Source organism: Onychostruthus taczanowskii, unplaced genomic scaffold (genome assembly GCF_017590055.1).
Source record: "Onychostruthus taczanowskii isolate IOZ18803 unplaced genomic scaffold, ASM1759005v1 scaffold41, whole genome shotgun sequence".
Classification (NCBI taxonomy): domain Eukaryota; kingdom Metazoa; phylum Chordata; class Aves; order Passeriformes; family Passeridae; genus Onychostruthus; species Onychostruthus taczanowskii.
Window position 1 is genome coordinate 771,789 of NW_024501571.1, and position 26,352 is coordinate 798,140.

General features: G+C 37.7%; 1 protein-coding gene across 1 annotated transcript in view; it reads right to left on the minus strand.

The window, feature by feature from the left end:
• SEMA3A (semaphorin 3A) overlaps nt 1-26,352 on the minus strand; it is a 163,507-nt gene that overhangs the window by 78,642 nt on the left and 58,513 nt on the right. The window contains exon 4 of the mRNA XM_041413422.1: nt 17,683-17,802. Within this exon, the coding sequence (XP_041269356.1) occupies nt 17,683-17,802 (120 nt within the window). The remainder of the gene's footprint in view (nt 1-17,682; nt 17,803-26,352) is intronic.

Here is a 26,352-nt window from a genome sequence, read left to right on the forward strand (position 1 = left end):
CAGCTAAAGTAGACTACTGGTAGAAAATTAATAACTGCAAGTTGCAAACAGAAAATGAAGTAACAATAACAAGAAGCAAAGCACACCAGGCTTGCTTACAATGGCCATATGCTTTCTTCCTTCTGCTGCATTCCCACCTTTAGACTGCTGTCTACCTACCTTACCATCACATTAGTTTTCTACTATTTATACAATACTCATCATGAAGATTTGATCAACTTTCTTTAGTGAAAATGCCTATGAAAGAACTCCGAAGACTTCTAGTAGAATGTCAAGAGTGTGTACCTTAAATTTTAAGTTTGACAGAATACCTAAGTCCATGTTGTTTTCAGGTGGCTGTTGTGGATTGTTTTAAGACGGACAATAATTTGCCTCAAGTATTGTACAATTAAATTGCAACTGAAATTTCATACTGCTTCCTGAGTTCCCTTCTTGGATTCAATATGTATAATTTTATTCTTTCTAGTTCAGAGAAATATAAATCAATATCCAGAAACTTTTCTGAAGTGCACTGCATCTGAGTGCCTGCCTCATTTTATTTTATTATTTTTATTTCATTAACATCTCAGGTGCTGTGGTAGATGTGAAGTACAAGCACTATTTCTGAAGATGCAGAATTCTCTACATTGCCTAAGGGTAAGGCTGGAGGACAATATGAACTGAGTATATTTCAGGTGAATTAAATGAGGTAAAATGACTTGTACCCGCTGAAATAAGCTGTAATCGAAGTCAGTAGGGAATCAATTGCCGTAACATCAGGAAAGAGAAAAGTCTGGAACACCTCCAATCCTCCAACATACTTCCCTGCTGCCATGTATTCATCTTTCTCACTGTCTTTTTCCCTCCATTTCATGATCTGTGCTCCCTGGCACCACAAGCAGCCCCAAATCTCTCTCCCTTTGCTGTTCAGAGTGCCCTGCCTGTGATGCTGCCTATGGAGAGCCTATAAAACTCAAAACTAAGCTGTTCTTTTGAAGCATCTAAATGCTGGAAATTGTCAATATCAGTTTTACTTGACATTCATGAGCAATCTCCCTGAAAACACTGAAATAATTTACTCAAGTTCCTTCTTGAGGTTTTGAGATGCTTTGTATAAAAGCACCTTACTGGACACTTAACTGCATAGGTAATTAATGCTCCAATTTGACATTGGCACATAAAGCCTAACACTAGCCCTACAGAAAACAAACAGTAGTCAGTGATGACAACACATCAGAGATTCAGTTTAAAAGCAACTTTAAAAGCAAATATGCAGTTTTCATACTGTCTCCAATTGTTCACTGAAATATCTTGAAAAAATACTGCCATCTCTTTTTAATAATCTGAAAGTTTAGCTATTGCAATTAAATTCAGTATGATGTTTCATTCATTCACCTATGCAATACGAGTGGTAGCTATTTATACTTTTTCTTACATCTCATCTCATCTTACCAGATGGCTACTACATTCAAAATCCTCCTTACATTAAGCACAAACCTTCAAATCCAACCTTCTTTTTCCTCTGATTAACAAACTGGCTTCTACTATAACATTATTTCTGCTTTTTAGGTGAAGATTTTGGGTGCAGTTGCAGCTGCTGTTGCAGTTTAGCACACCGTTTTTGTTGGAAATTTACTTTAGTCTTGTGAGCCTGGAGGAGACCAAGTGATTTAGAAGCAGCAATGCCAAAAGAGAAAAAAGCAGGTAGGGAAGCTTGGGTGACTCACCACAGTTATTTAACTACTGCTCCAGTTTAAGTCTTGCAGTAATTGAGATCCTAATTAGCCCCAAAGTATATTGCTTTTATCTCTTCGGGAAGTTTTAGATGGGTTAATTCTGTATTTTTTTCTAACCATACTGCTTACTACTCAGACAAACAAAAAAGAAAAAAATTCTAGGTATAAGTTTAAGAAACACCTCTCTTTTTGGGAACTTTTCTACCAAAGAAATAATTCTGGACTGGGATGTGATTCCTCTTATTCAAATGGGTCATGTGGCAGTGGGTCATTGCTCTATATAAGTAAGATGCCAGGCTTTTTGTAAGCAACTGAAATCTTCAGCTTTCTTTATGTTCTTCTATTGTCTGTTTTAAAGTATTTCCTTATTTATTAACTTTAATACCCCATGAAATACACTGTTTGTAAAAATAATATTTAAGTCACTAAATGTTATCTAAACTACTTGCTACAATGTCAGCTAAAAGAAAACACATTTTTAAGAGATTCTGTATCATCTCTCTACCAAAAAAAATAGCAGATATTTTCCTTTATTTTCTTTTAGCCCTCTCTTGAAGACTTTTATTTCGTGATTCTGATATGTGACTGTTTTTATAATGTCAGGAAAGTACCTTGAGTTAAAAAATTTATTGTGCTATAATCTTTGTACAGCAAGATTTAGCATTTCTGCATTAACCATCCTTTACACTGTAGTCTTACTATCTCCCTTCGAGGTAATCCTTTTTACAGAGGGTCATGGCTTTTCACTGTCTGTACAAAAACACATTTGCACAAAGAAATAAAAGCCAAATCCACAAACCTACAAATGACAAGCAGAAAGGGCTTGTATTCCAGCTTGCTTTCCTGCAAAATCCTTTGAAAGGCTAAACAGCCTTTTCAGGGCAAGCACTAATCTGCAGACTTGTATCCCTATGTTTGAACGTAATGAGATTCCAGTAAACACATGCACTCTGTGTCACAGTGAGCTCAGTTTAAGAACAGCTTATTTTCAGCTACTTTCAGGCAGCTAAGACCAGATCTGAAATGCTGCTTTAACTGAAATGAGAATGCCTGTGCAGGGATTTGCACTGAATTCATGAGACATTCACAAGTTTCCTTATGAACAAGGCTAAAGTCATGCAGAGAGCTCTTTCACAATCAAAGCTTCCACTTTGTTGTCCAAACTCTCATTTTCTAGTTTCCATTTTTGACTGAGGTTAAACAAAGTCAACTTAACCCATTAATTTTCTGTTTATCTCCACCAGTCTTCAAGAGAATTCCTAAATCTTGTACTTGAGTCTGAATCATTGACTATTATATGTTACCTGTTGGAATAATGTGAGCTTTTTCTATGTTAAATAGCAGTAATTTTCTTTCCAGGCCAGGCTGAATGGGAATCTGAGCAACTTGGTCCAATGCAAGGTGCCATGACATGGTGGTTAGAACCAGATGATATTTAAGACCTCTTCCAACCCAAACCATTTTATGATAAATTATGCCAAATCTTTTAATATTTTAAATTCAGTAAAAGTTTCACAGATTTTTAGTTAGGAATCAAACTTAATTGTCTAGACTATACTCTACAGACTTCAAGGGATTTGCTCTTCTGTAAGTAATCCAGAAAAAGACCCTTGGTGCAGCAACAGTAAGTTGATGAAGACTTACTTTCTCATTACTCCCACACTTAAACAATAAAATGAGATCCCTGTTTCTTATAACAAAAGATGATGAAATGCTTAAACAGAAAGGTTTGTTAAAAGAGAATAAAATAAATTGTTATTCGGAGTAAATGAGGTTAAGAACCTCAACCAGCTATAATCAAATTAAATATGCCACCATGACTATTGTTGATATATCACCTTCATGACCACTGATGCTTAGCCAAACAAAAAATGAAACTTGGAGCAAGAAAAAGGGAAAACTCAGTGCTACTGCTCTGCAGTTTTCTGCCTTTTGACACATGGTTTGTATTGTAGGTGCACAAATATCCCTTATGAAACCTTTTGCAAGCTTGTAAATAAACACTGGCTACACAGAGTAATGTTGATTTATACAAACAGCAAATGCTTTCAGGTTTTATGCTGGTTCCATATTTCAAACAAGCTGGAAGTATAGATGAAATGATCAGAGTCACTGCTCTGAAAAGGTAATCAATGCCACTTGTTTTTCTGATTGCACACTTAGTGGTTCATAATTTTAAAAAAACAAAAACAAAACAACAAAAAACCCTCATACCTCAGAGCAAAAGAACTCACTGGAAGATAATCTTCCTCTTACACTGTTTGTTTTCTAATTTCCCTCCTCTCTTACACTGTTTGTTTTCTAATCCTCCTTCAAAAACAGTCTCCAGGTTTGAAACCAGGCTGAATCAATAAGTATATTTTACTGTCCCTTAGAGGTAAAAACCTGTATTATCTGAGAAGCTACAGCACAGAGGACTGACCAATTCTATGAGAATCTGAGTATTAAGAACTTCTTTTCACTCCTACATTTGATAACTTTTTGTAGGCTTGGCCCATAAGAGTGCAGAGGAGTATCTGAAGATTATCTGGCAGACAAATAGTTCCACCACCTCTAGTTTTCTTCTCTGGGGACTCTTTTGGGCCCACGGACACAAGACCATTTTCATACGACAGTGACTGAAGCTTCAACTTTTAAGAAATCTGAATTGCAGAGAGCAAAACCAATTAAGGTCAAAAGACTTGCCCTGGGCAGAAGCCTGAGAACTGGAGGAGAACCCCTAACACTGTTGTCATCCTCAACCAAAATGTGCAGCAGTTTTCCGTATCATTGATAAGAAGGTACCACCACTGCTAATTATCTCACTGGCATAAAAAAAAAATAAATCAGAACATGAAAAATCCCCTGAATTCTATCACAAATTCTTCATGTTTCCTTTCCTGCTGCTAATACTTTATGAGCTGTTGTGAGTAAAGTTCTCTGTAGCCCAACACATATTTCTTTTTTTATTTCTTTTCTGCTTCATCAGAAGACATAATTAGGCAAAACATTTAAAGAGTAAACTTAAGGTATGTTAATAATGTCATTGCCTAGAGCAAAGCCAATGTTTTAGGAGGACAGCAGAGAGCTGAACTTTACATCTTGCTTACATATGAAAAGGTCTCTGATGAAGGATCTATTTATCTAGTGGATTGTTTCTCTTCAAACAAAGAATAAAAAAGAAGAATGCACTTTATTTGCATTTGTCACTGCCAGTTTACATAATACTAAGAAATTATTTTTTAAGTAAAAATCTGTCACTGATGTGGTCCATGTCATATTTCTACTTTAAGAGGTGGCAAAAAATGTTTATATCCACATCAAGCTGCTTGCTCAACTTTTCTGGTGTGGTTTATATTAAATACAGAAGAAGGCAGCAACTTAGTAATCCCTGAAAGCATCCTTGTGATGAGTCAGACTGAGCTGTTAGCAAAACTCAAGTTGTTTGGTTCCAGGTTTTAACTCCATGTAGCAGCAGAGGTGTGAAAGAGACCAAGTGAATTTTAATACTTCTCTAATCAGAATGCTGCTACTTGAGCTTAGCACTTATGCAGCACATGGAACATCACTTTGATAATTTTGACATTCCATTTCTCTTCATCAGTCTTGTCACTGTTCTTTTTAACATGTATCAACTTTATTCTACATGTAAGAACAACTAAAATTGCTTTATGCTTAATAGCAAATGGATACATCTTCAAGTCCTCTGACCAATAATATTATACATTTATATGCCTGATATTCTGCACATATAGTAATTACTACAAGGTTGATATTTAATTTACTTAATTAATTTCACTGTGAAGGCATGTTTGAAGCCATGTTACTGAAGGATTCCTCCTAGGTAACCATTTAACAGCTAAGTAACCTTTAATTACTTGCCATAATGATACACATCTAAGACAGATTTTGTTATACTGTGACATCCGAGCACTTTAACCTAAAGGTAGTTATTAGCACTCCCATGCAAGATTCATTATGGATCATATTTCATTAATGGAGAGTACTGTGTTCTCATCTGATTATGTACTTGCAAACATTTATTAATATATCTCTCAGAGTGACCATGTTGCAACTAGGAGGAACCCATAGATTTTCATAAATCAGGAAGCATTTCTTGACTAAACTATACACAATCACACAGGAGAGAAGTTGTACTGACAGTTCTTCTGGACCTAGCTGATATGAGCTCTAAAGAGAAATTGCTTAGGGATGGACAAAGTGCACAATTACAATTAGCAGTGCAATATTTGAAACTGAAATAATTAAAATGTAAATTAATGCTGCACTTCAAGAATCACTAGTTGTGATTTATATCACCACAGGTGAGAAGACAGTCCAGACTTGTAGATGACTGCAAACGTACACAAATTAAAATAGATTAGATGACATAGCAAGTCATCGCCAATTCTAACAGGCGTGAATTCATCATGATAACATTTATTTATTCTGCACAATACTTCTTCTTAGCTAAGTTTTCCAATGGTGACTGGTTTTTTTCACCCAAATGTTTCTCACATTTTCTGACTCACTGAGCTACAGAAAAAAATATTTTTAAAAACAAAGCTTTTTTCTGGGAAAAAAAAAATAAAATAACCATATGTGAATTGTCTACAGCAAGTAACACAGAAGCTGAAGAGAAAGAAAAAGCAGGCATTAACTAGTCTTTCCTTAAGTTCCCAAGAAATGTTGCAAAATTATTCACCCTTTTCCAATGAAATGAGTTACTTAGGAAATAAACTAATTTACTCCAAGTCCACAGAGGCATGAACGAGTCAGAGGCATGTGTTTCATCTGAGTCAGGTCATACTCATTACATTATTTTTCTTACATGAACAAGGGAGAGGTGAAGGAAGGAACAGAAGGGCACAGAACACTTCCCTCACAGGAACAGTATTTGAGGGAAGATTCTATATGGTTCATGCTCAGGAGCTCCAAGAGAAGCCAGCCCATTTCCAGACTTACCAAGCGCCATAAACAGAAAACAAGTCATTACAAGATACGTAAGCAGGAACTCAGCATGAATGGAAGAGTACACAATTCTTTTTCTAAGTGACTTCCAGTGGGTTTATTCTTAGATTTTGAGAACAGAAAGAGTTGCTGCAATCACTTAGTCTGATTTCCAGCATCACACAAGCTGCAGGCATATGGGACAAGCACAAATATTTAAAACACTGCCTGTTTCACAACTATTCTTAATCTCCCACAGCACTTCAGCGGTAAATTGATTAACTCTTCATAGCAGAAGATATATGGACTAATGTAAAAGGGAGATAATTATTTATGTCTATACACTGCTTTCGTATCTGTTTTTTTTTTAGATAATTCTGTGCACAGTCCCATGTTCCTTCCTTGCACAAAACAAAGTGTTTGTCCAAGCATGACCTGTTCCTTAAACTGCATTTTCTTCCTGCTCTGAGGTAGTATTGCAGCAGTCAAGCACACATCCCGGTACATGGTGTCTGTACTCACAAGAACATTGTTTAAAGTAGAATGAAAGTTTTTTCTCTTATAAGACTTTCGGGATCTTGACGTAACTGACTGTTAGTTTAATCTTATGCCAGCAAAACATACGATGCAAAAAAGATGAAAGGTTGTATACTGGCAAAGAAACACATTCTTTCTACTTTGTAAGGGTATTTAGCAAAGTTACAAATTGTACAGTGGGTAAATTATAACAGCTCTTGTTTTTCAGAAATTCCTTTTCTTCCAGCCACCTTCTCTCTGTGTCTGGCATATATGGGATTAACTCTCATTCACTTGCTTACATGATTCAGTAATTTTTTTCCTTAGGAAGAAAAGCAGTAACTACTAATCAAATAAGTACTGTTTTCTTACAGAACTATGGAGTAATGGAATTTTATTATTCAAATGAATTTAGACAAATTCATTTGAATAATACTCCAAATTCATGGCAACAAATTTAAGACAGTCCTTGTACAACAGGATAAAGAGACTTGGTTTTAAAATCTTTTAAAGGTATGGAAGCACCTGGAAAGTATTATGAAAGCTTTTTTTTATATCAACATGAGTACATAAATAAAAGTTAGGATGGTCGAGATAGCAGGAGAAGAACAATTATTTCCTGTTCCACCAGGCAACTGCTGGAAATACCTGTGTCCTGCTGTTTACTCACAGAAATAGCAGCTTTACCTGTAGTTGCTTTGCTTTTTATTAAAAAAGAGGTAAAATTTAATCATTATGGAGAAGCCACTTTTGTCACACCAACGGCTGCTGCTGGTGAAAGAAAGAGATGTCTAAGGGACTTGAAAGCACACCAAGGAGGCCTTCCATTGTAAAAAGTGATTTTTTTCTTTCCTGAATCTGTTTGAAAGCTTCTACATCTGTGGGTGTTCTCATTTTTTCTCTGGGGAAATTCCCTGGTTTTTGGGAATTCTTAATCAGTGACAGTCTTGTGGTCAGAAGAAACATCAGAAACAGGTTTTGAGGAGATCAGACATGAACCTCTCCGTCACTGCTGAGCAGACTGTGCCATGGCCATACTCAGCCTCCCTGGGCCTTTCCTGGGCCTAACTGCAAGCCAGTCACCATGGCAGTGTACCATTAAACTCATATAATGCGAACATGGAGAAACTACGAATATTAGGTTGGTCTGGAAGCATGGGAAAAGGCAGTGCTTCCAGACTCACATGTCTCTGAGAGTTAAATATATCCCACAGACTTTAAAAAATGCCTGAAAGGCACTCCACAGCATGCCAGCTGTCATAAAATTTTAGGCAAAGACCAGTGAAATTAATTCACCAATAAGGCCTTCATTAGATTCTCATGTCTGAGTATTTAATGTAACTGGCTCGTTTGCTGTTCAGCATTTCACAGCACTGTGGTCTGTATGTGGAGCATCACCCACAGCTAAAACCTGCTGCATTGTGACCTTGGCTGTTTAAAGATTATTTGACAAGATGTTGGTACTGAGGTACAAACATAATGCAGTCACTTCCTTCAGTGGCAGAAATCACATTTATGGATCTTCTCAATAAGGTCAGCCCCTGTCAACTGGAGCCTTGTGACGTGAATCTCACAATGAATAATGTTGCTTTAATGCTCATCTATCCAAACCTGGGCTCGGTAACTCCTTCTTTCAGTTTTGCTTCCTCCTGTGTCTCTAAATCAAGAAATAATTCTATTTTTAAGTCATTTCCTCAATTAAGTCAGTCTATACTGTAAGCTGGCTTTCCACTGTTTTTATTACATTGGTTTCCCAACAGATGGTGGTTTGTTATTTTATTTTTTTCTCCCCTGTATTGGTCAAGAGATCAAAGGATTTAACTATACTTGTCTTTTGTTTCAGGAGGTGTGTGGATGAAATTTTGCATATGTTGCATGACTGTGAAGTTGGGTTAATGTTTTCAATTGTTACTCTAACAAGACCCAAATGCTGAACTTCTGTGTTACTAGAAACATCATAGGCTCTGTTGATGAGCCAACATAATATTCCCACCCAGAAATCTGGATCAACATCTTAATATGATTGCCATACCTCTTAAAAGTACAATCTGTGTCTGTAATGAATTAGGAAAACTGTATCATCTCATGGTAAAGTAAGGTAACCATGTGTCAGTGGGAATATTTACATTACGGGAATAAATAATTCATCATAGCATCCTTTAACTGATAGAAGAAATAATGAACATCCAAATACAAACAGTGGGTGTATTTTCAGCTCCTCTGGTAGTCATTGCTAAAATTAATTTCCTTAAAGTAATCACAAAGTTCTGAGTACTCATTCTAACAATGCTAAAAATTAAAGCATTTTTCCCTGTGAAAAGGAAAAGTGCACCTCAGTTTTAGCTACTCCAGTATAAGTCATAGGGAACTCCACTGAAGACAAATAGTTCTAGAAAAAAAACCACCCCATACTTTAAAAGAATAAATTAAACCCAGATCCTAAGAGGGTCTTTAACTTGAATCATTCATTATCTGAGCATATTCAAAGTTACTCGTGGTTTTAAGACATGGGCTCACACAACAAGACATCACATGTGGTATCAGTGAAAGTCCACCCAGTGGCTCTGCGTGTGCACATGTGCACGCTGCGCTCCGCAAATTTACTTCCATGGAGGTCTCCCTCTATCTCAGTCTTTTTTTCTCCCCTCCAGCAACATAAACAAAAGTTTTCCCACAGTTCTGAGACTTATTTCTTTGAACCTAATGAATATGTTGACTGGCTTTGGTTTCTTATTCATGGAAGCCATTCAGCTGTGGCACACTGTATACAGCTCTCCACTGTAATCAACCAGCGCTGCTCAGCCACCAAGGACGAAAGCCATGAACGGTGAGGGAACAATGGTCTCCTCAGTTATCTCACTGGAAGCTTTCCACTGCAGAGATTCCTCTCATTAGGCAGCTGGGCGTTCAAATTTGACACTGTTACTCACGCTGGACCCCTTCTGCATTGGGAAAACCTAAAAAACCATTCCATGTTATCAATTGCTTTGTTAGAGTTGGTTTTTTCCAACAACGCAGGACAAGATGCAGTATCTTGCCAGTTCCAAGCTTCCTTTTGTGCCACTGCATACCTGTAGAGATCAGACCAGATCCACGGAAACACCAACACTGTCTCCAGACCATATCCTTACTAGTTCTCCCTCATCTCAGACTTTTACTTGTTTCAGTTAAAACCAAACTCTAGAATGCTGGAACATTACCTGCGAAGTGACTTCAACTTACATTTTCTTTAAAAATCTGTATAAAGTAATATTAAATTAATATTGTTCTGGAGTTCTTTTTTCAGTTTGGTTTGGTTTGGCTTGGTTTCTTGAGACTAAACTGGGAGGTCTGCCATAGCAATTTAGCAAGTCCTAAACAGAAGTAAGTTGCTGAATGATCAGACTTGAATAGTGATTAGAGTTTCATTAGTGGTTTCTGCTGTGCAACAAATGGTCTTTGCAGTTGTAAATTACATGTCTTTGTTCTGTTTCTCATCATATCTTATACCTCTTCTCAGTATGACTTACTAAAGAACTGTGCTTCCATATTACCCTCAGCCATGTAGTCTGAGGAATAAAGGTGAAGAAATAAAATAGCCACCACATAGTTCTCACTTGTGTTACTTTAAAACTTGATTTCATTTCCTGCATGTAAGTGTTCAACCTGTAAATCTCAGTGAGCCACAGACATAATTACTGACTTTGTCACTTTAGACATAAATATATTCCAAATTACTAAGGTGCAATTATGAAATATGCAAGGGCAGGACTGGATGCATTAAATGACAGCTGAAAACCTACAATGTTCATATTTCCTGTCAGTGATTAAAGCATGACCCCTTTGCTAAATACTTTACTTCCAAAAATGGTATTTGTACCACATCTGAATTTTAAGATACTGAGCTACATCCTTTGCATACTTATGATTTGGAATATCCATATTCATACAAATACACCTTTAAATAGTTAAATGGAAGGTCAAATGGATCAGCTAGTTGTCAAGCATTCAGCTGTCAAAAAGGCACATCCTCCTTAATTGAATATACCAGGATAAAAACCAGTGGCTACATATTTAATTTATCATACTTTCATTGTGTTTTTCGCATTAACAGTTTAGTATGCATTATCATTTTTATTAGGAAATAGATTCTTATACTGATTAAATAAGATAATTGGAGGGGAAAAAAATTCAAACTTTTTGGTTTTAGTGTTCCACTTTGCTGAGGATGAAACATCCACTGCAGCTGTGTAGACTTTTCCACCAGTGAGGGATGAGAAAGATGTCAGCCATTGCTGCCATGTGTGCTATTCAGTTGAGAGAAGTTTATTTCATAAATTAAACTATTCCGACAGCTAAATTATTGCAAAAAGCCTAATAGTCCTACTTTAAAGCATCGGCTCTGGAAATAGATGTTTATTGGAAATATATTTTGCTTGGGGATGACAGGATGAAGTTTTGAAAAATCTGAGTTTCCCTGGTTTAACTTCTCTTTTAGCAAAGCAAGTGTTCAAAATACAGCTAAAGTCAAAGGAGATCTGCAGTGTATTCGAAGACAGGCCTTCATAAATAGTAGAATTTAACCATGAACCTGATTAATATTTGTTTACAAAGGGGTTTATGGAGTCTTTCAAAAAGTCTTTTAAATGGGAATCAAGTTACTTCTTTATGGTGACCTTCTACTTCTGTAACTTTATCACATGATAATGCAATGTAACAAGAGGTGCCATTCAGGGATGTAGCACTCAGCCTGTAAGAAATGTGTACTTCTGCATGATGGTGCTTAAAAACATATAGAGCTTCCAGCAACACATCCTGGTTTCCTTACTGAAATATTTTTCAGACCTTACCAGAACAACTGATTCACTTAGATTGTCATATGAGAAAAGACTGTCATATTCTCTGCCCTTTCCCTCTACTCCTATTGTAAATGTTAAATTTGGTCATTGAAAAGTTAACATATCACATCCCTTCCCAAACAATGCCATAATGAATTATGGCTTGGAAAAAAATTATATATGCTATATATAGCTACATATAACTGTATATAAAACTATATACATAAAATATGCTAGGAGGGCGATAGCTATGACAAGATTTATTATTTTTTAACAAGTTGAGGTAAACTGTACATGTGTGAAGAGCCTGATTTTGTGTGAAGCACTTTTACATAGGGTAGCCTAAGGGACTGGAAATTGATATCATGTGGAGCAGCAGAAGTGATGGTTTACAGTCTCATCACCTCCTGAGGAATCCAGCCCCTTTGTTTTGTGATTTTGGCCACTGATCCTGTGAGGTGCCTGGACAGATGTGTGCCTAGCACTGATTACCTGCCATACTCCACAGACAAGAACATCAGTACAAGCAAAATGTTCTAGTGACTGGGATCTCCCTGTATGGCAGAAATCACTTTTCAGCTTTTTATGACACAAGGTGAAGTACGTTAGTCTTTGAAGATCTAAGAGATGGTTGGTTTTTTTCTCCATGATAAAACTACTCATGCACTGGAAAGAAGTGCTCTAAAACACTGTGCCTTCTGTCTCTTCAGTTCTGTTTTCCTGTACTATAGTAACAGGATATCTGGAAGTTTGAAAGGTTAAGGCACCTGTGAACTAAAGAAGGCTATTGCACTCTGTAAACCAGATCATCTTTTAATGGCATTTCTCTGTAATTACAGTGATGCTTAGAATGAGTATGTCACACATAACAGCTCAAACTCAAATGAGAATAATCTTTTAACAATACCCTTTTCCTTCATACTTTCTCTATATGAGCATGTAAATACCATATAAAGGTATAGTTAATTCAATGGAAAGAAAACTAACCTCAGTTGATTTTTAACTTAAAAAACCATTTGCTCTAATGTTTCACTCAAAAAACCACAGCTCAAAATCTTGACTGATGTAAACTGACACAGGTCTGCTGTCTTCAATGAAATTAGGCTTATTTTTGCCACATCTACTACTACTGAAATCAATGTTTCATCCTGATTTTTTACATTAGATAAGCACACCATGTTTAGCACCAGCAGTAGCATTGATCCTTCAATTAGTGTGTTTCTTCAAAGCCATTCTTTCAGGAAAAAAAAATGCTCTTCCATCACTATATATATACAATATATACAGAGAGAGACAAACTGATAGATGCATAAATGTGTCAGAACAGGATGTCCATTACTTAGGAAATGCACTCTGGACCTCTTTCTAATATGAAGAAAAGAAGGGATAAAAAAGAGTGGAAAGTATATTTCAGCAAAATTTTATGACCTGAACCAACGATTTTTAAAATACACAGAGTCCGGAAAAAGTCAGTATGTTACAGGTGGTAGCATTATATAACTTCATATGCAATAACTTAATGTTTTATGTACATCATAAATCTAAACTGAATTTAAACCTTCTTTATTGATTGAGAAATAACCTGCAAGTAAAGTAATCCCAGATCTTTTAAGTTCATGCAGTTAAAAATGAGTTTTAATCTGTTGGACAATGACAAGAAATTTGGAATTAGGAGACAATAAAAGAAGCTGGTTTAGTTCTTCAGACAGCACCTAGTGATTTACCTCTCCTGAAGAAACCCTAATGTATTCCTGCTGAGGATCTGGCAAACAATTTTGTAAAGTTCTTGCAATGCCTGTCTGAGCATTAAAAAAAAAAAAAAAAAAAAAAAAAAAAAAAAAAGGTACTATAGAGCATTCTGTACACCTCCACCTGTGTGTAAGGGTTAAGTAAATGGAAAATCCTGTTCTTACTGAAACAGGACTGTTCCCTGCTGGTTCACTCAAACTACCCCAAAGGGAGCCCCGGGGAAAGGGAGCAGGGCTCCTTCCCCCTGCTCAGGCATGCATAGGCAGGTGCATTCTGCATCCTGTTGTGATTTTCTAGGGGGTTTAATGCACCTCTGTGTCTCCCTGCAGTTGGATTTGTTCCTTTCCAGCAAGGATCTGACTTGTTTAATTTTGCAACCATTAAGTACAATACTCCTACACATCCAGCCCTGTTTCCTCAGAAGTCAGTGGGTGCAAAACACAGCTTTACTAATCACTTTCTTGCTTTGTCTGGTAATTGGTTTCTTGTATTATATTGTGTTATAAGGACAGAATGCCACATATTGCCTAACCCCAGATCCCTGAAGTTTGTGTAGGTGTCTGTGTTAGGTCATCTCCCCTAAACTCATGCACATAAAATGGATGATATCAAGCTTTACATTTGGCTGCCCTCAGGTATTTTCTGCATATCCACACACTATGTTGTCTCTAAATATGTTCTTTCCTGCTTCCTCATGGCTTACGTGCTTAAAGCCTATTGAAACATTAACTTTATTCTTCCCTCTAAATACTGTGGTTATTCAGCTTACACATCTGGAATGGATTTAAGCGAAGATTAGTCTGCTTTACTCCTCAGACTGCGGTGTAATTCACAACATATTAGGTTGTATACATTTGTGCACATCATTTTTAATCAGATGCACAGCATGCCGTTCATATCCTTTTAGCTTTTTATTATTACTTCTGATACTGTACTTCATCAGACTCAATTAAACCTGTCTAGTTCCATCACCAGAAATTATTTTCTTCAGGTATGGAATGGAGCTATGATACACTGCTTCATATCAAAGACATATTCAACAGATATAACAATTCATATTCCCATTACTTTATGACTGTCACACAAAGTAATTTATTTCCTTTCTCCAGTCATAAAAATTGTACCATGTTCCAGCCTCCTGCAGCCTACTCCAATTGCTTCCAGAGTCTCCTCTATCACTTGCCACACTTTTCTTTAAATTTCACTTCACCCTCTCCAGTTTGGCACACACTGATTTCCTCTTCTTTGGATTCAGGCAGGTGGGTTACATTCAGAGCTCAGATAAACAAGCAGTCATGCTAGAGAGTAGGTACATTCCCTGACTATTCCCCTAATCAGTTCACATTTACCTTTTTAAGTGCTTGAAAAATAAATAAGCAGATGGTGAAACCAGTTAATTTTCCACAAGTGCTGTGGCAGAAAAGAAATCTTCAGGAAGTATTTTAGGTGGCAATTTTTAACTCATAATCAACTGCTTGTCTCTGCTGATACTATTACCTTCTTTAGTATGCTAGGGAGGTATAAACTCTACATGATACGGAAGCAATGGCCCTTTGACACGTCCAGTGCTGCTGTCTGACATGAGAACATAAACCATCTGGCTCTCACAGATGCAGTGTGCAGGGGTGCAGGGGTTAAGATTGTATCCCCCTCCTTCAAGGTGTCTCTAATAGCTGCTGTCAATCAAGCACCCTCCTCTTCCTCATCTCCCACAGAAGAAGCACGTTTGAAATTCCTGGCTAGGTAGTATGGGAGAGGAAGGAGCAGGCTCTAGCTGAGAGAAAGGGCAGATTATTTTTCAATGCAGATCTAATAAATTAATTTCTTCATCTGATTTTCACCCTTTCAAGGGACAGAACCCAGGCTGACTGTTAAATCTGTCAAAGGTCTGTACCCAAGAAGAAGTGGGTACATGGCATCCTGCCCGCCTCACTTTCTCTGCATGTGGGCAGACCTGACCTGAGAAAGCAGTAAACCCTCCTGCACAACTATTCAGAGGACACAGAAACTTGTGCCACCGGAAGGGCGGGTGAAGATGATTTCACTCATATTTTAAGTATGAAAAAGAAAACAAAAGCCAATGGTGTCTGAAGCAATTCAGATAAACAAACCCCTGATTTCCCTCATTTGCGAAGATGAAACCAAGAGTCATGAGAATGATTCAGGCTAAAGGAGACTTACAAACTTGCAGCATAGATGAAAAAAATGCCAAAAATGAAAAAAAAAACCAAACCAAATAACGCCCCCAATTGAAAATTTTGATCTTTTTTTTTTTTTTTTTTTTTATAGTTAGGGACTGCTAAAAAGAAGCTAAAACACGGCTCCTCTTTCACTCCATGGCCAAACACATGACTGATTCAAGACTTTAAAACCCAGAAAGTTAAACCAAGGTTAGATCTGGCCTCTCATCTCTGATCATCCTTTCTATAAATCCTTGATAAAGTGTGTGTTAGTTTTATGGTACAGCAATAAAACAGCCAAATGTAGAAGTAAATGACCTCATACGAGCTATCTCTGTGCAGATAGATTCCCTTGGCAGATAGCCAAGGATTGATTGACACACATCTTACGGAACTAGAGTTAATTAATATGTCTACCAATTCCCAAATGGATCTCAGGAAGCAGAGAATCTGTTTAATGCAGTAAGCAATGACATACTGTGTGTGGTCAAGAGACAATCACTAATTGCCAAGAATGCATTGTAATAAAGCATTAAAGAATATGAACAAAACCCTTTCTGCTCTGCAGCTCCCTTATCCCTTCAAAACCTTGTTCTTAGGACATGTTAAAGATTTATGTTTCAAATATCAAAAGACATTTTCATAGGGAAAAATAGTTCCCAGACTATGAAGTCAACACTCAAAGGCTCTGTTAATTTTTTCTGTTAGAGAAGGAATAGTCATCATTCATTCAACAATGATGTCTTTATTTTCAAGGAAATCTGCAAACCTGAATTGTAAAAGCATAAGGTAACTTGAAAGAGCTGGTTTTTTTAAGATCACAGAAGCTACAAGTAACACAATTATGGATTCACTAGTAAAACATATCCATAAATGCTGAAAGCACATCAGGAGTCTGACTGCTGAACTGAAACAGTCCATTGAGCAATACTCATGTAAGCCAGACAGAAAACACAGTAAGGGGACTAATCCACATTACATATTGAACAGAAAAATAAGAGATAGGCTGCTTTGGAGAGAAAAAGTATTGAAGGGCAGCACAGAGACATTCTTGTCAAATCTTCAGCCAGGAAAACCAGCCTAGTCCCATTACTTCCCTTGAGTGAATCTGCTTTTTACCAGGGAAGATCCTGCTTATCTACTTAGTCATGACTATCACTGAGAAAATGGTACAAGAGCTGCTGCAAGAATTCTGCAATACTAAGCAAAAATCAGCAAGAGATTAAAGAAATGGGTGAAAAGAGAGTGATTTATTTTTCACAAAAAACTAAGGAAACCAAACCCAGGTGACATATGAAAACCTGCCAGTATGTTAGGACAAACCTGAGAAGGGGGATTTATGAAGGTGTGACACTATTTTAATTCTCAGCTGGGAGAAAGCTGAGGTGGTGTCAGACTGTACTGACTGGGAGGAAACTAAAGACAGTGTTGGGCTCAGAATAGACACAGTGGCTGAACCACCCCTCTTATACCTGGTATTTGTCTCAATAACAAAACACTAGTGCCTTTTAACTTCATGAGCCAGGTAGAATGGGCCTACTTATACTTGTTTAAGCCCCTGGGAGAAGAGATGCTGTGCAGGGCAGAAAAGTTAGAGATACTGCTGTGATTTATCAGTCAGCACGTCAGCACCTGATTCAGGAGCAGGTCTTACCAGATCTGCTCCCCAAGCCACAGAAACTAGTGAGAATGCATTTTGGCAGGAAGAGATCATGGCTACAAACCAATAAAGATTAAAAAGAGGAAAAACAAAAATATTGTTTCAAGATAGTTTACCTCAGGATGGCTTCCAACTTCAATATAGGTGCAGACTGGATGAAAAGCCCCTGTTCCACAAGCGTACAGGTGGGTTTGGTTGTAAGCCTTAAGCACCTTGATGAAATTAGCACATTCTCTCTGCAACGAAAAGGAGAAGAAAAGATTATTCGTAGAGTTAATTCAGTGATTCTGACTAATGGTAGCTCTTCTGTGTTAGAGATATATATGGCTGAATGAACAGATTTGTAAAGTGTGATCATTTCACGCTGTTCATAAGATTGTTTACTGCTAAGCATTTAATAAATGGCCTGATTTAATTTCTCATTTAAATATCTTTAGTTGCTATTTAATAAAGCATCCAACCCCGAAGAAAAGATTACAGAAAAAAAATCCTAGTTTTTGTTTCAGACATGCTTCATCTTTGTAATTTATGCTATTGCTGTGTTTGTAAGACAAAACCCATTTATAGAAATGTGTCAGAATGAAATAATGAAGAAAAATGGACCAACTGTTTGCTTGTATTCAATTAAGTAACAATTAGAAGAAAAATGGGCCAGATGGAAGGAGTTGATGAAAACCAAGTCATTGATAGAGCATTTTTAACAATCATATGAATGCTGCCTCACCCCCACTGCCTGTATCTACGGGCCAGTTTTACACATATGAATACACGTTAAACTTCTGTACAATCATTTACAACCCCTAGAATACAAGTTTTGCAAGACTTGGACTTTATATTTTCTTCCTAAGTAAATTATCCATCATGAGTTATTTTAGTTCTCAGCAAATAAAAGCTTAATAGCAACACTAACAGTCCCTAGTACAAACATTATGTGTTACCTGTTAACAAAACTGTCGTTATTAATGCCTAATGTTATTAAAATGGATAGTGAAGATGACAACTTTCTCCATTTGTTTAATATTTTTATTTCAATCAGGTCTAACATAGAAAGGAAATACGTCAATGCCTGCGAGTCAGTCTACTGACACGATTGAAAAAAATGGACTTCAGACAGAAGGAAAATAAGAACAATGAAATTAAGTATTTCCAGTAACGTCTGTGTTTAAGATGAGGAAATTTTTTCTCTGTGTATTTGATGACTTTTTTGGTACACTGCTCAACTCTACCTTTCCAAGTAGATGAGGGCCCATGGAAGCACCACCTGAGCTACTGCACCCACAGAAATCTCTTTGACTGGCATCTTCCCTCTCTGTAACTCACTTGCTAATTAAACCAGACACTCCCAAACACAAAATACAGGCGCTGCCAGGAAAATGCATGTGCAGTTTGAGGCATGCCTTAGGCCTCCACAGGGAAAAGCAATGAACTTACACAGATGAAACACTGATTCCCTGCCTCACACAAAGGACTGTGCTGGAATGACATTGCTCTTAAAATTTTATTGTATATTTGCATAACAGATAATGGCAATGTATTAAAAAGGGCACCCAGAGAAAATCATCCAGGATCTTACTGCAGCCCTGGCTTACTGCTGTTATCTTTTCAACAGAGATGGAAGAGAAAACATAGAGATAGTTAAGGTAATCCAACAGGAAATTGAAAGAAATGGAGATCGATGTTACTCTTAATTCTTTCCATTCTGACCTTTCTTAATGAAAACACACAAAATTTCTGGTCCATTCTTATTCTTCCCACACACAAGCATAAGCATGAGCATACATTTATTATATTTATGTTTATCCACATACTGCTTTCCACTGTCATATGGTAGAGTACTAAGCAAATACTGGGCATAAATCATAAAAAAATATGTTTCCATATTGTTATTAATGCTGTTTTTCTCTGCTGCTTTAAGTAAAAGAAATATGGAAAACCCAGGAAAGTGTATTAAAAATTCAATGATTACAAGAGTAAAATGGGCAAATACCCCAAATTCATGTAACATTAACAAAATTGAAATAGATCCTTTCTTGAATTCTGACATTCTGTGTTTCAGATGGAGCATCTGACTTTGACTCCATAGAATTTAAAACTGAGCAATGATGTGTGTGCATTATTAAACATATCAGGAATTTCTCACTTAAGAGTTGTATCTGGCCTGATATAAACACACTGTTTCTCTAGGACAGTGCTTTGCCTTGTCAGGTTTAATGTAGCATGATTTTGAAAATGTCTTTATGTCTACTACTACCATTTACTAAAGCTGTTAAAATTACCTACCTGAAGAACATGAAGTGTTAGAGGCTGGTGGCCACAGACAAAATGCTATGAGTAGATGGGCTGGACCTACAGCCAGTGTGAATAAATTGTGCTGATTTCAGAGGAATTATTCTGATTTACAGCAACGCACCACCTGTGACTGTATATGCACTCAGAATCACGTAATCACAGAGTATTCTGAGTTGGAAGGGACCCACAAGGATCATCAAGCCCAGCTCCTCAGTGAATGGCCCACAAGGGGACTGAACACACAGCTTTGGTGTTATTAACACCATCCTCCAACCCACTGAGGCCGTTCAGCTTATCTGTAACACACAGCAAAAGGTTTTAGATAGCTAATGCTGTAAAGGTGGGATGGAAAAACCCTACTCAGATTAGGGGCAGCAGTCTTCTTTGATTTCTGCAGATGAAATTAAGAAAAGTTCTATCACCACCTTCACTGAATTATTCCAGATCAGCCGGTGGGAGAAGGGGGGTTAACCCTATCATAGCCATGTTTGAACATACAGTGTTCAGGATTGATATTAGTGTAAATGAGTGAATATCAGTCAAGTGACTTCAAATTTACAATGTATTTCCAAAAGCAGATCTAGCTTATTCATCCTTCTTTTCAAGCTCTCCTAATTATTCGCACAGGGTGTTTTTTACTTTGGATGTCTGAGAAATACACGACCTAGTTAAACAATGGGGAAGGTAAATACCTACAGCAATAAATCTTTGACTATGATGAATAAATTTATACAACATTTAAAGTTCCTAGTCCAGTTCAGACTGCTCTTATAGCTCCCCTCTATTTTATAGCTGCATAAAGGAACCATTAAGGTCTATTCAGTAAATTCTCATACACCTCTCTACCAGATTAGGTTTCTTTATATATTTTACATGGTAGTAAAAAAATAAATAAAGAGGGGTATTAAACTACAATAAATGACATCAAAGTAAAGCTACAGTTCTGATTTAAGCCCTTGTCAACTCAGGTAGTTCAAAGTGAAGTTTCTGCCCTGCCTGGGAGACGGTGCTATTCTCCCTGGAACAATAGCAACAGGCACATTGATTTCCATCTCAGACTCCTTCCTTTGTCTAACTGTGCTCAAGCACAGCTGCACAGGTACACCATTATGTGTGGAAATGTCGTACCTGGTCCTTTGATATTCTGAACTTAGCAGAATTTGCTCTGGTGAATATTGGGTTTTCCTGGTTTACATGACTCTGGGACAAAAAAAGCTTCCAACAAACCTGCAATAAACCAACTTTAACAGCTTTGAATGATTTGCAGAGACTCTAAATTTCAGCACATGGGTATGACAAAGAAAGTATCAGGGAAGGTGTGCGTGCACAGAATGCAATTTGGGTCTGCCACCATGTGAGACCTGGGTGATTGACTCCCATTCCCATTCTGTTTCCCCATTCCTGCTCTCACAGGACAACTGCTTTAGTGGCATTCAGGCCCCATTGCTTGTGAAACCTGGCAGGCAGCTCTGCTGGTCCCCACACTGGTGGCTACGTCAACTCAACTACAAAGCAGTTGCCCAGCCCCCTTGGCTGGAGGCCTGGAATGACTTGGGTGTCTCCAGCTGGGCTTGCCCACTTGGCATCAGTGTCTACCCCTGCCAGACCCCCAGGCTAGCACTGTATTCTTGGTGTGGAGGTCTGTGCCAGCAGGACAAGGCATTTCACTGCATGACTGCAGAGTCCAAGGCACTGGAAGGCAGACAAAGACAACAAAAGGCATGTAGTGTCTCACAAAATACAGCAGACAGGAGAAAGCATCCACCAGAGGAAGAGGAGGTAACCCAGAGGCAGAAGCTGAGAGGAACAAATTCTCAGGGAGGTTCAACACAGTGCCTGCGTGTAAGTCCAGCCACCCAGTGCTTTTGTATCCATTTTTATTTTCCCCAAGACAAGGATGATGTTCAAAGGGAATATAATCTGGACATATCCATACCCTTTGGATATTGTTCTTTGTCAAGTACAACAAATGAAGAAAGAAAACCAGACTTAAAAAAATTATTTTCCATGTGGAAATAACGTTTTTTTTAAACCCAAGAGCAGGGTGTTGTGGGAGTTTAAATACTTTTAGCCTAATAATGAAAATGAAAATGAATGCAAGGTTTGCAAAGCCCTCTGTAGGCAGGAAACTATTACTTAGATGGGTTATGAAAATAAATGTTAGAGAAGAGGAGCACTGGGATCATCACAGTGAATCCTTATAAATTCTTGCTCCTAATAATCTTGTTCATTATAGTGAGTAGCTTAATATTAGGAAACCTTTCTTGTCTATATGAAGCTAATCACTGGTTTATGCCCTAAAGCTTGAGTTTATATATACATACATAGAGCAGAGAACACGAGTGCTTGCAGATGGCATAGAAGGTTTGAAGTAGATATTCAAAGGGAAAATTAGGTACATCATGTGGGAGTTACTGCAGTCCTCAAAAATACCCATTCATTTATCTACCTACCCCTGGAGAGCATTAATCTTCATTTATATTTCAATAAATGCTCTAAGGTTTCCACAAGAGCTGTAGGTTCTGCCTTTGGCATTGTACAGAAGTGCTGCTATCTTAAAATCCAAGAAACTAAATCCCTACATCACATCTGAGACCTTCTAGCACAGCCTCCAAGGTCTTCCTCTCTCTTTTCTGAGAACTTCTTCAGATAGCTGCATTTTTATGTATATGACTGCTGGGTCTGTGTCTGCAAACAGTTGTGACAGCATGACTGCCAACAACCTACAAAGGATGGCCAAAGAAATGATGACGTGCAGTAGCTGAAGCAGTCACCACAAACCTCAGGCACAATCCAGTTTGTTCCTTTCTTTGAAGGAGTGTGGACCACAACCTTCACCAAAGCCCAAGCAGCTCCCACACATTTCCTGGGCTTAGTTTGGTGTATAAGTGCACCAAGGTATCCAACTGAAGCCATCCTGCTTTGCACCTGGGAGTTAAAGGTATGTTTGGCCACCTGAGGGAGCGTGCCCCAGAAGTTCACTGGGCATTCCTGAGTGAGAAAAAGAATTGAACTTCAGGTACCATAAACCTTTATACTCTTCCTATAGACTAGACTGAGGAAGTTGTGGGGTTCAGATCCTCAGTTCCACGCTGATGTTTTATTGTAATGATAGTGGCTAAAAGAGTTTGCATCATACTATGGTAGTGCAGCCACAGCACTACCTCAGCTGCAAATTCTCTGTGCTAAAGTCTTACTTGTAAAACAAGTTAAGAAATTATTAGACTGTAAATTACATTCAGAGTGTGAATTAAATCCTAAGAGGTCCAGTGTGTCTGGACAGGTAAGAAAACTCAGAATTTTAATTCCAAATTCCATAGCAGCTATAAGGGCAGAGGGCCTGTCTTGAAGAGGAGATAAAGTGTTAATTAGGTTTTCCTAGAAAAAGAAAAAGAAGGCACCCACTATACGAAGATCAATGTATCTGACTTACAAACCAAACATGCAGATTTATTTTTTAAGAGTTTTCTGATATTTATATATTGAGTTGATAGAAGGGCTTATGCAGAGAGAGATTAGCCTGAAAAAATAAATTACAAAGCAAATGTCTGCAACTAAAAGAATAAGAGCCAAATGCAGAAAGATTGAAAAACAAACAGTAAAGATATGTAACACTGATTAGGCTGTGTTATGCAGACTTTTCCCGGACAGTTACAAAAATAAAGTCCATCCATCTGTCAAAACATCTGCTCCACGTATGAAAATTAAAACAGAATTTAGGTGGGTTTTATGAGTTTCCAGTAATTATCTCTCCTCCAGAAGCCTGGAAGTTATGTCCTTCAATCTGGATTACTAATGCAGCAAAGAGTTTTTAATGATATCTTTTTAAGTTGAAGGGTAAGTCCCTGTGACTAATTAATATCCAGATTTTTCTCCTTATTTTAAGAAAGTGGTTTTATTTTTTTAAACCAGTAGTGATGTACATACTGCTTCTCAGATATTGCAGCAAATGCAAATGGCCAGATTATGCAGGGCAATACGTAGAAGGCTAAATGATAATTTACAGTATCATTAGCTTCAACAGTTTTCTGCTGATTTAATCCAGATAAGCATCAGACCCAGTAATACATTCTTCCTTTACATCAGTCTTCCCACATAGCAAAGTGATTAAAATATCATAAGATTTTGTCTGAACTGGATGGACAAGAGGATTTAGAACTATCATCTAACAGCTGGACAAGCAAAATAAATACGTGTTTTGTCTTAAATCAAAATGGATGGACAGCTTTCATACAAAGTCCCGTGCATGAGGTTAATTACTGTGTTTACTTTTTTCTTCCTTCTTCTGTCCCATTAGTTGAATTTTCAAGTGATGAGGTCAGGGATATCCATGGAGAATAAGTAATCCCTGATATTACTGCTTTCATTCAAATTTATCACACTGCTGAAAGATGTTCTGGATTTATCAGGGAGCTTTTTGACTTCTCTCTTTTGCTCGTGGGCTACTGCTGACTGCCATCACTTCAGTCGGTACTGGCAGATATCTTTTTCAGCATGGAGCAGCATTGTTTCAAGGAAAATATTTCTGAAGTGTTAGTGCAATAAATATACGTGTGATTGCCATGCACACAGATGATGGATTCTCAGCTAGACCTGGGAAAGACTTCAACATGTCAGTAAGCATGGGTGAGGAGGCCTCTTCAGGGTGAGCTCTGCATCATGTGTGCTTTCACAGCTCCTCTTGTTTGGGTGCAAGATTTTGTAAAATGCAGTAACATTATTTTAAAATTATTGCTGTGTCCCTTTTTTTATTACAGTAACATTTGGAAAAATACTGGTCCAAGTGCACAGTTGGCTTAAACAGGCAATGAACAAAGCAAATTATTTGAGTCCTGTTAAAATGAAATGGTCTTTTAAAATTTTATTTTATTGGAATAAGCTGGTTGGCAACAGTGCTGCAAAGCTATTGTGGTAGTGCTGGCAGGAACAGGAAAGTCCCCAAGTACTGGGAGCTGTGTGCAGGCCCTAATGGGTGGGGAAATCCTGCCTGGCACCTGTACTCCATGAGATAACCTTCCAGCTGAACCTGTATAGGCAGGTGCATGATTTCAGAGTGGGGGAGGACAGCTGGCATGAAAACCTTTGCAAACTGTGATTTATGACTGTTTAGCCCTTGCAGCTGGGATCAATGCCATCATTTACATCCCCTTTTTGTCATTATTGTTCCTTGCAGTTAGCAGGATCAATGTTTTACAGTCCCATCCTCTGAAAAAGCTAGTCTGCAGTGCTGAGTGAAGCAAGTTGAGCAGCGGAAATATTGGGGTCTGTGGTACAGAAAGGGGTCTCTATTAACTTACTTCTGCATAGTTACATCCCCCATTTTTCAAACCCTTACAAGCAGTGTGCATTTCCTCACACATGCACACACACACAGAGAAATCCAATACAAACCAAGACAACACCTAATTTTCCAAAGCTGACATATCCCCGGATCCAGTGGCCCTTATGCAGGGCTGTGATCTACAGGATTTTTTATAGTATTGTGGTTTTGGGGATCTGACCCCTTTGGAGATAATCATAAATGACTCTACTCTTTGGCATGGCAACCACTGCCAGCATTGCACAGGAACCATTGATTATTTTCATACCTAAATTCTCCTCTGCTGACAAGATATGCCCTGAGAAACTTCAGACTGATGAGGGCTGATAAGACATTTTTGGCTGCGTAGTTCAGATGTATACTGTGTACAGATACATACTGTGCTTCCAGTTATCTTTCCAACTAAGTTATGCCTGTTATCTGTCTGATTTTTTGATATGACAAGAGTTCTTGAGAATATTTAAAGTGTATAATTTACTCAAGTTGCAGGATGTCTGCATGCATTTAAACCATTAAAGCATCAAGACAAGAAAGAAGAAGCGAAGAAAGCAAATTATTAAAAAAAGCCAGAAAAAAAAAAAAGGCAGATATATTCTGATTCCTTCAAGCCACAAAACTGCAAGCCATATTAGCAAACAGTTGTACTGTCAGCACACTTGCACAGCAGATGGAAAGCTTCTCTGGTTCTGCCTTTGTGCTAGTGAGGGCAAAACACAAAATGTCTCCCTGCTTCTCTGCCTACCCACCTGCAAATCTGGGTCACCACTGGTATTTGGTAATTTGGCCTAGGGTTTACCAGTAAGGCTAAGCATGGAGGTAGCTGAGCTGGGTGGGACATTCCCTAGGGTCCATCCCAAAAACAATCTTAATCCAGAAGCCATTAAAAGAAGTCATTAGAAGCCATGCTTTGTAGATGCCTCCCTTGACACATCAGACCTCTAAACCTCTGTCATTAGCACTAACCATTTGACCCAGTGATCTTAGGAAGTAAAATTTTTACAACTTTTTCTGCATTCAGTATGTTCAAACTACATGATGTATTAAGCCCTGAAATTTTTGTTCAGAAGATGCATATAATAAATTTTCCAGACCTGTGAAAAGCTAGAGGGATGCCAAGAAAAGGCTTCAGCACAAAATACCTGATTTAATGACTATGTCTTTTTTTTTTTACATCTGA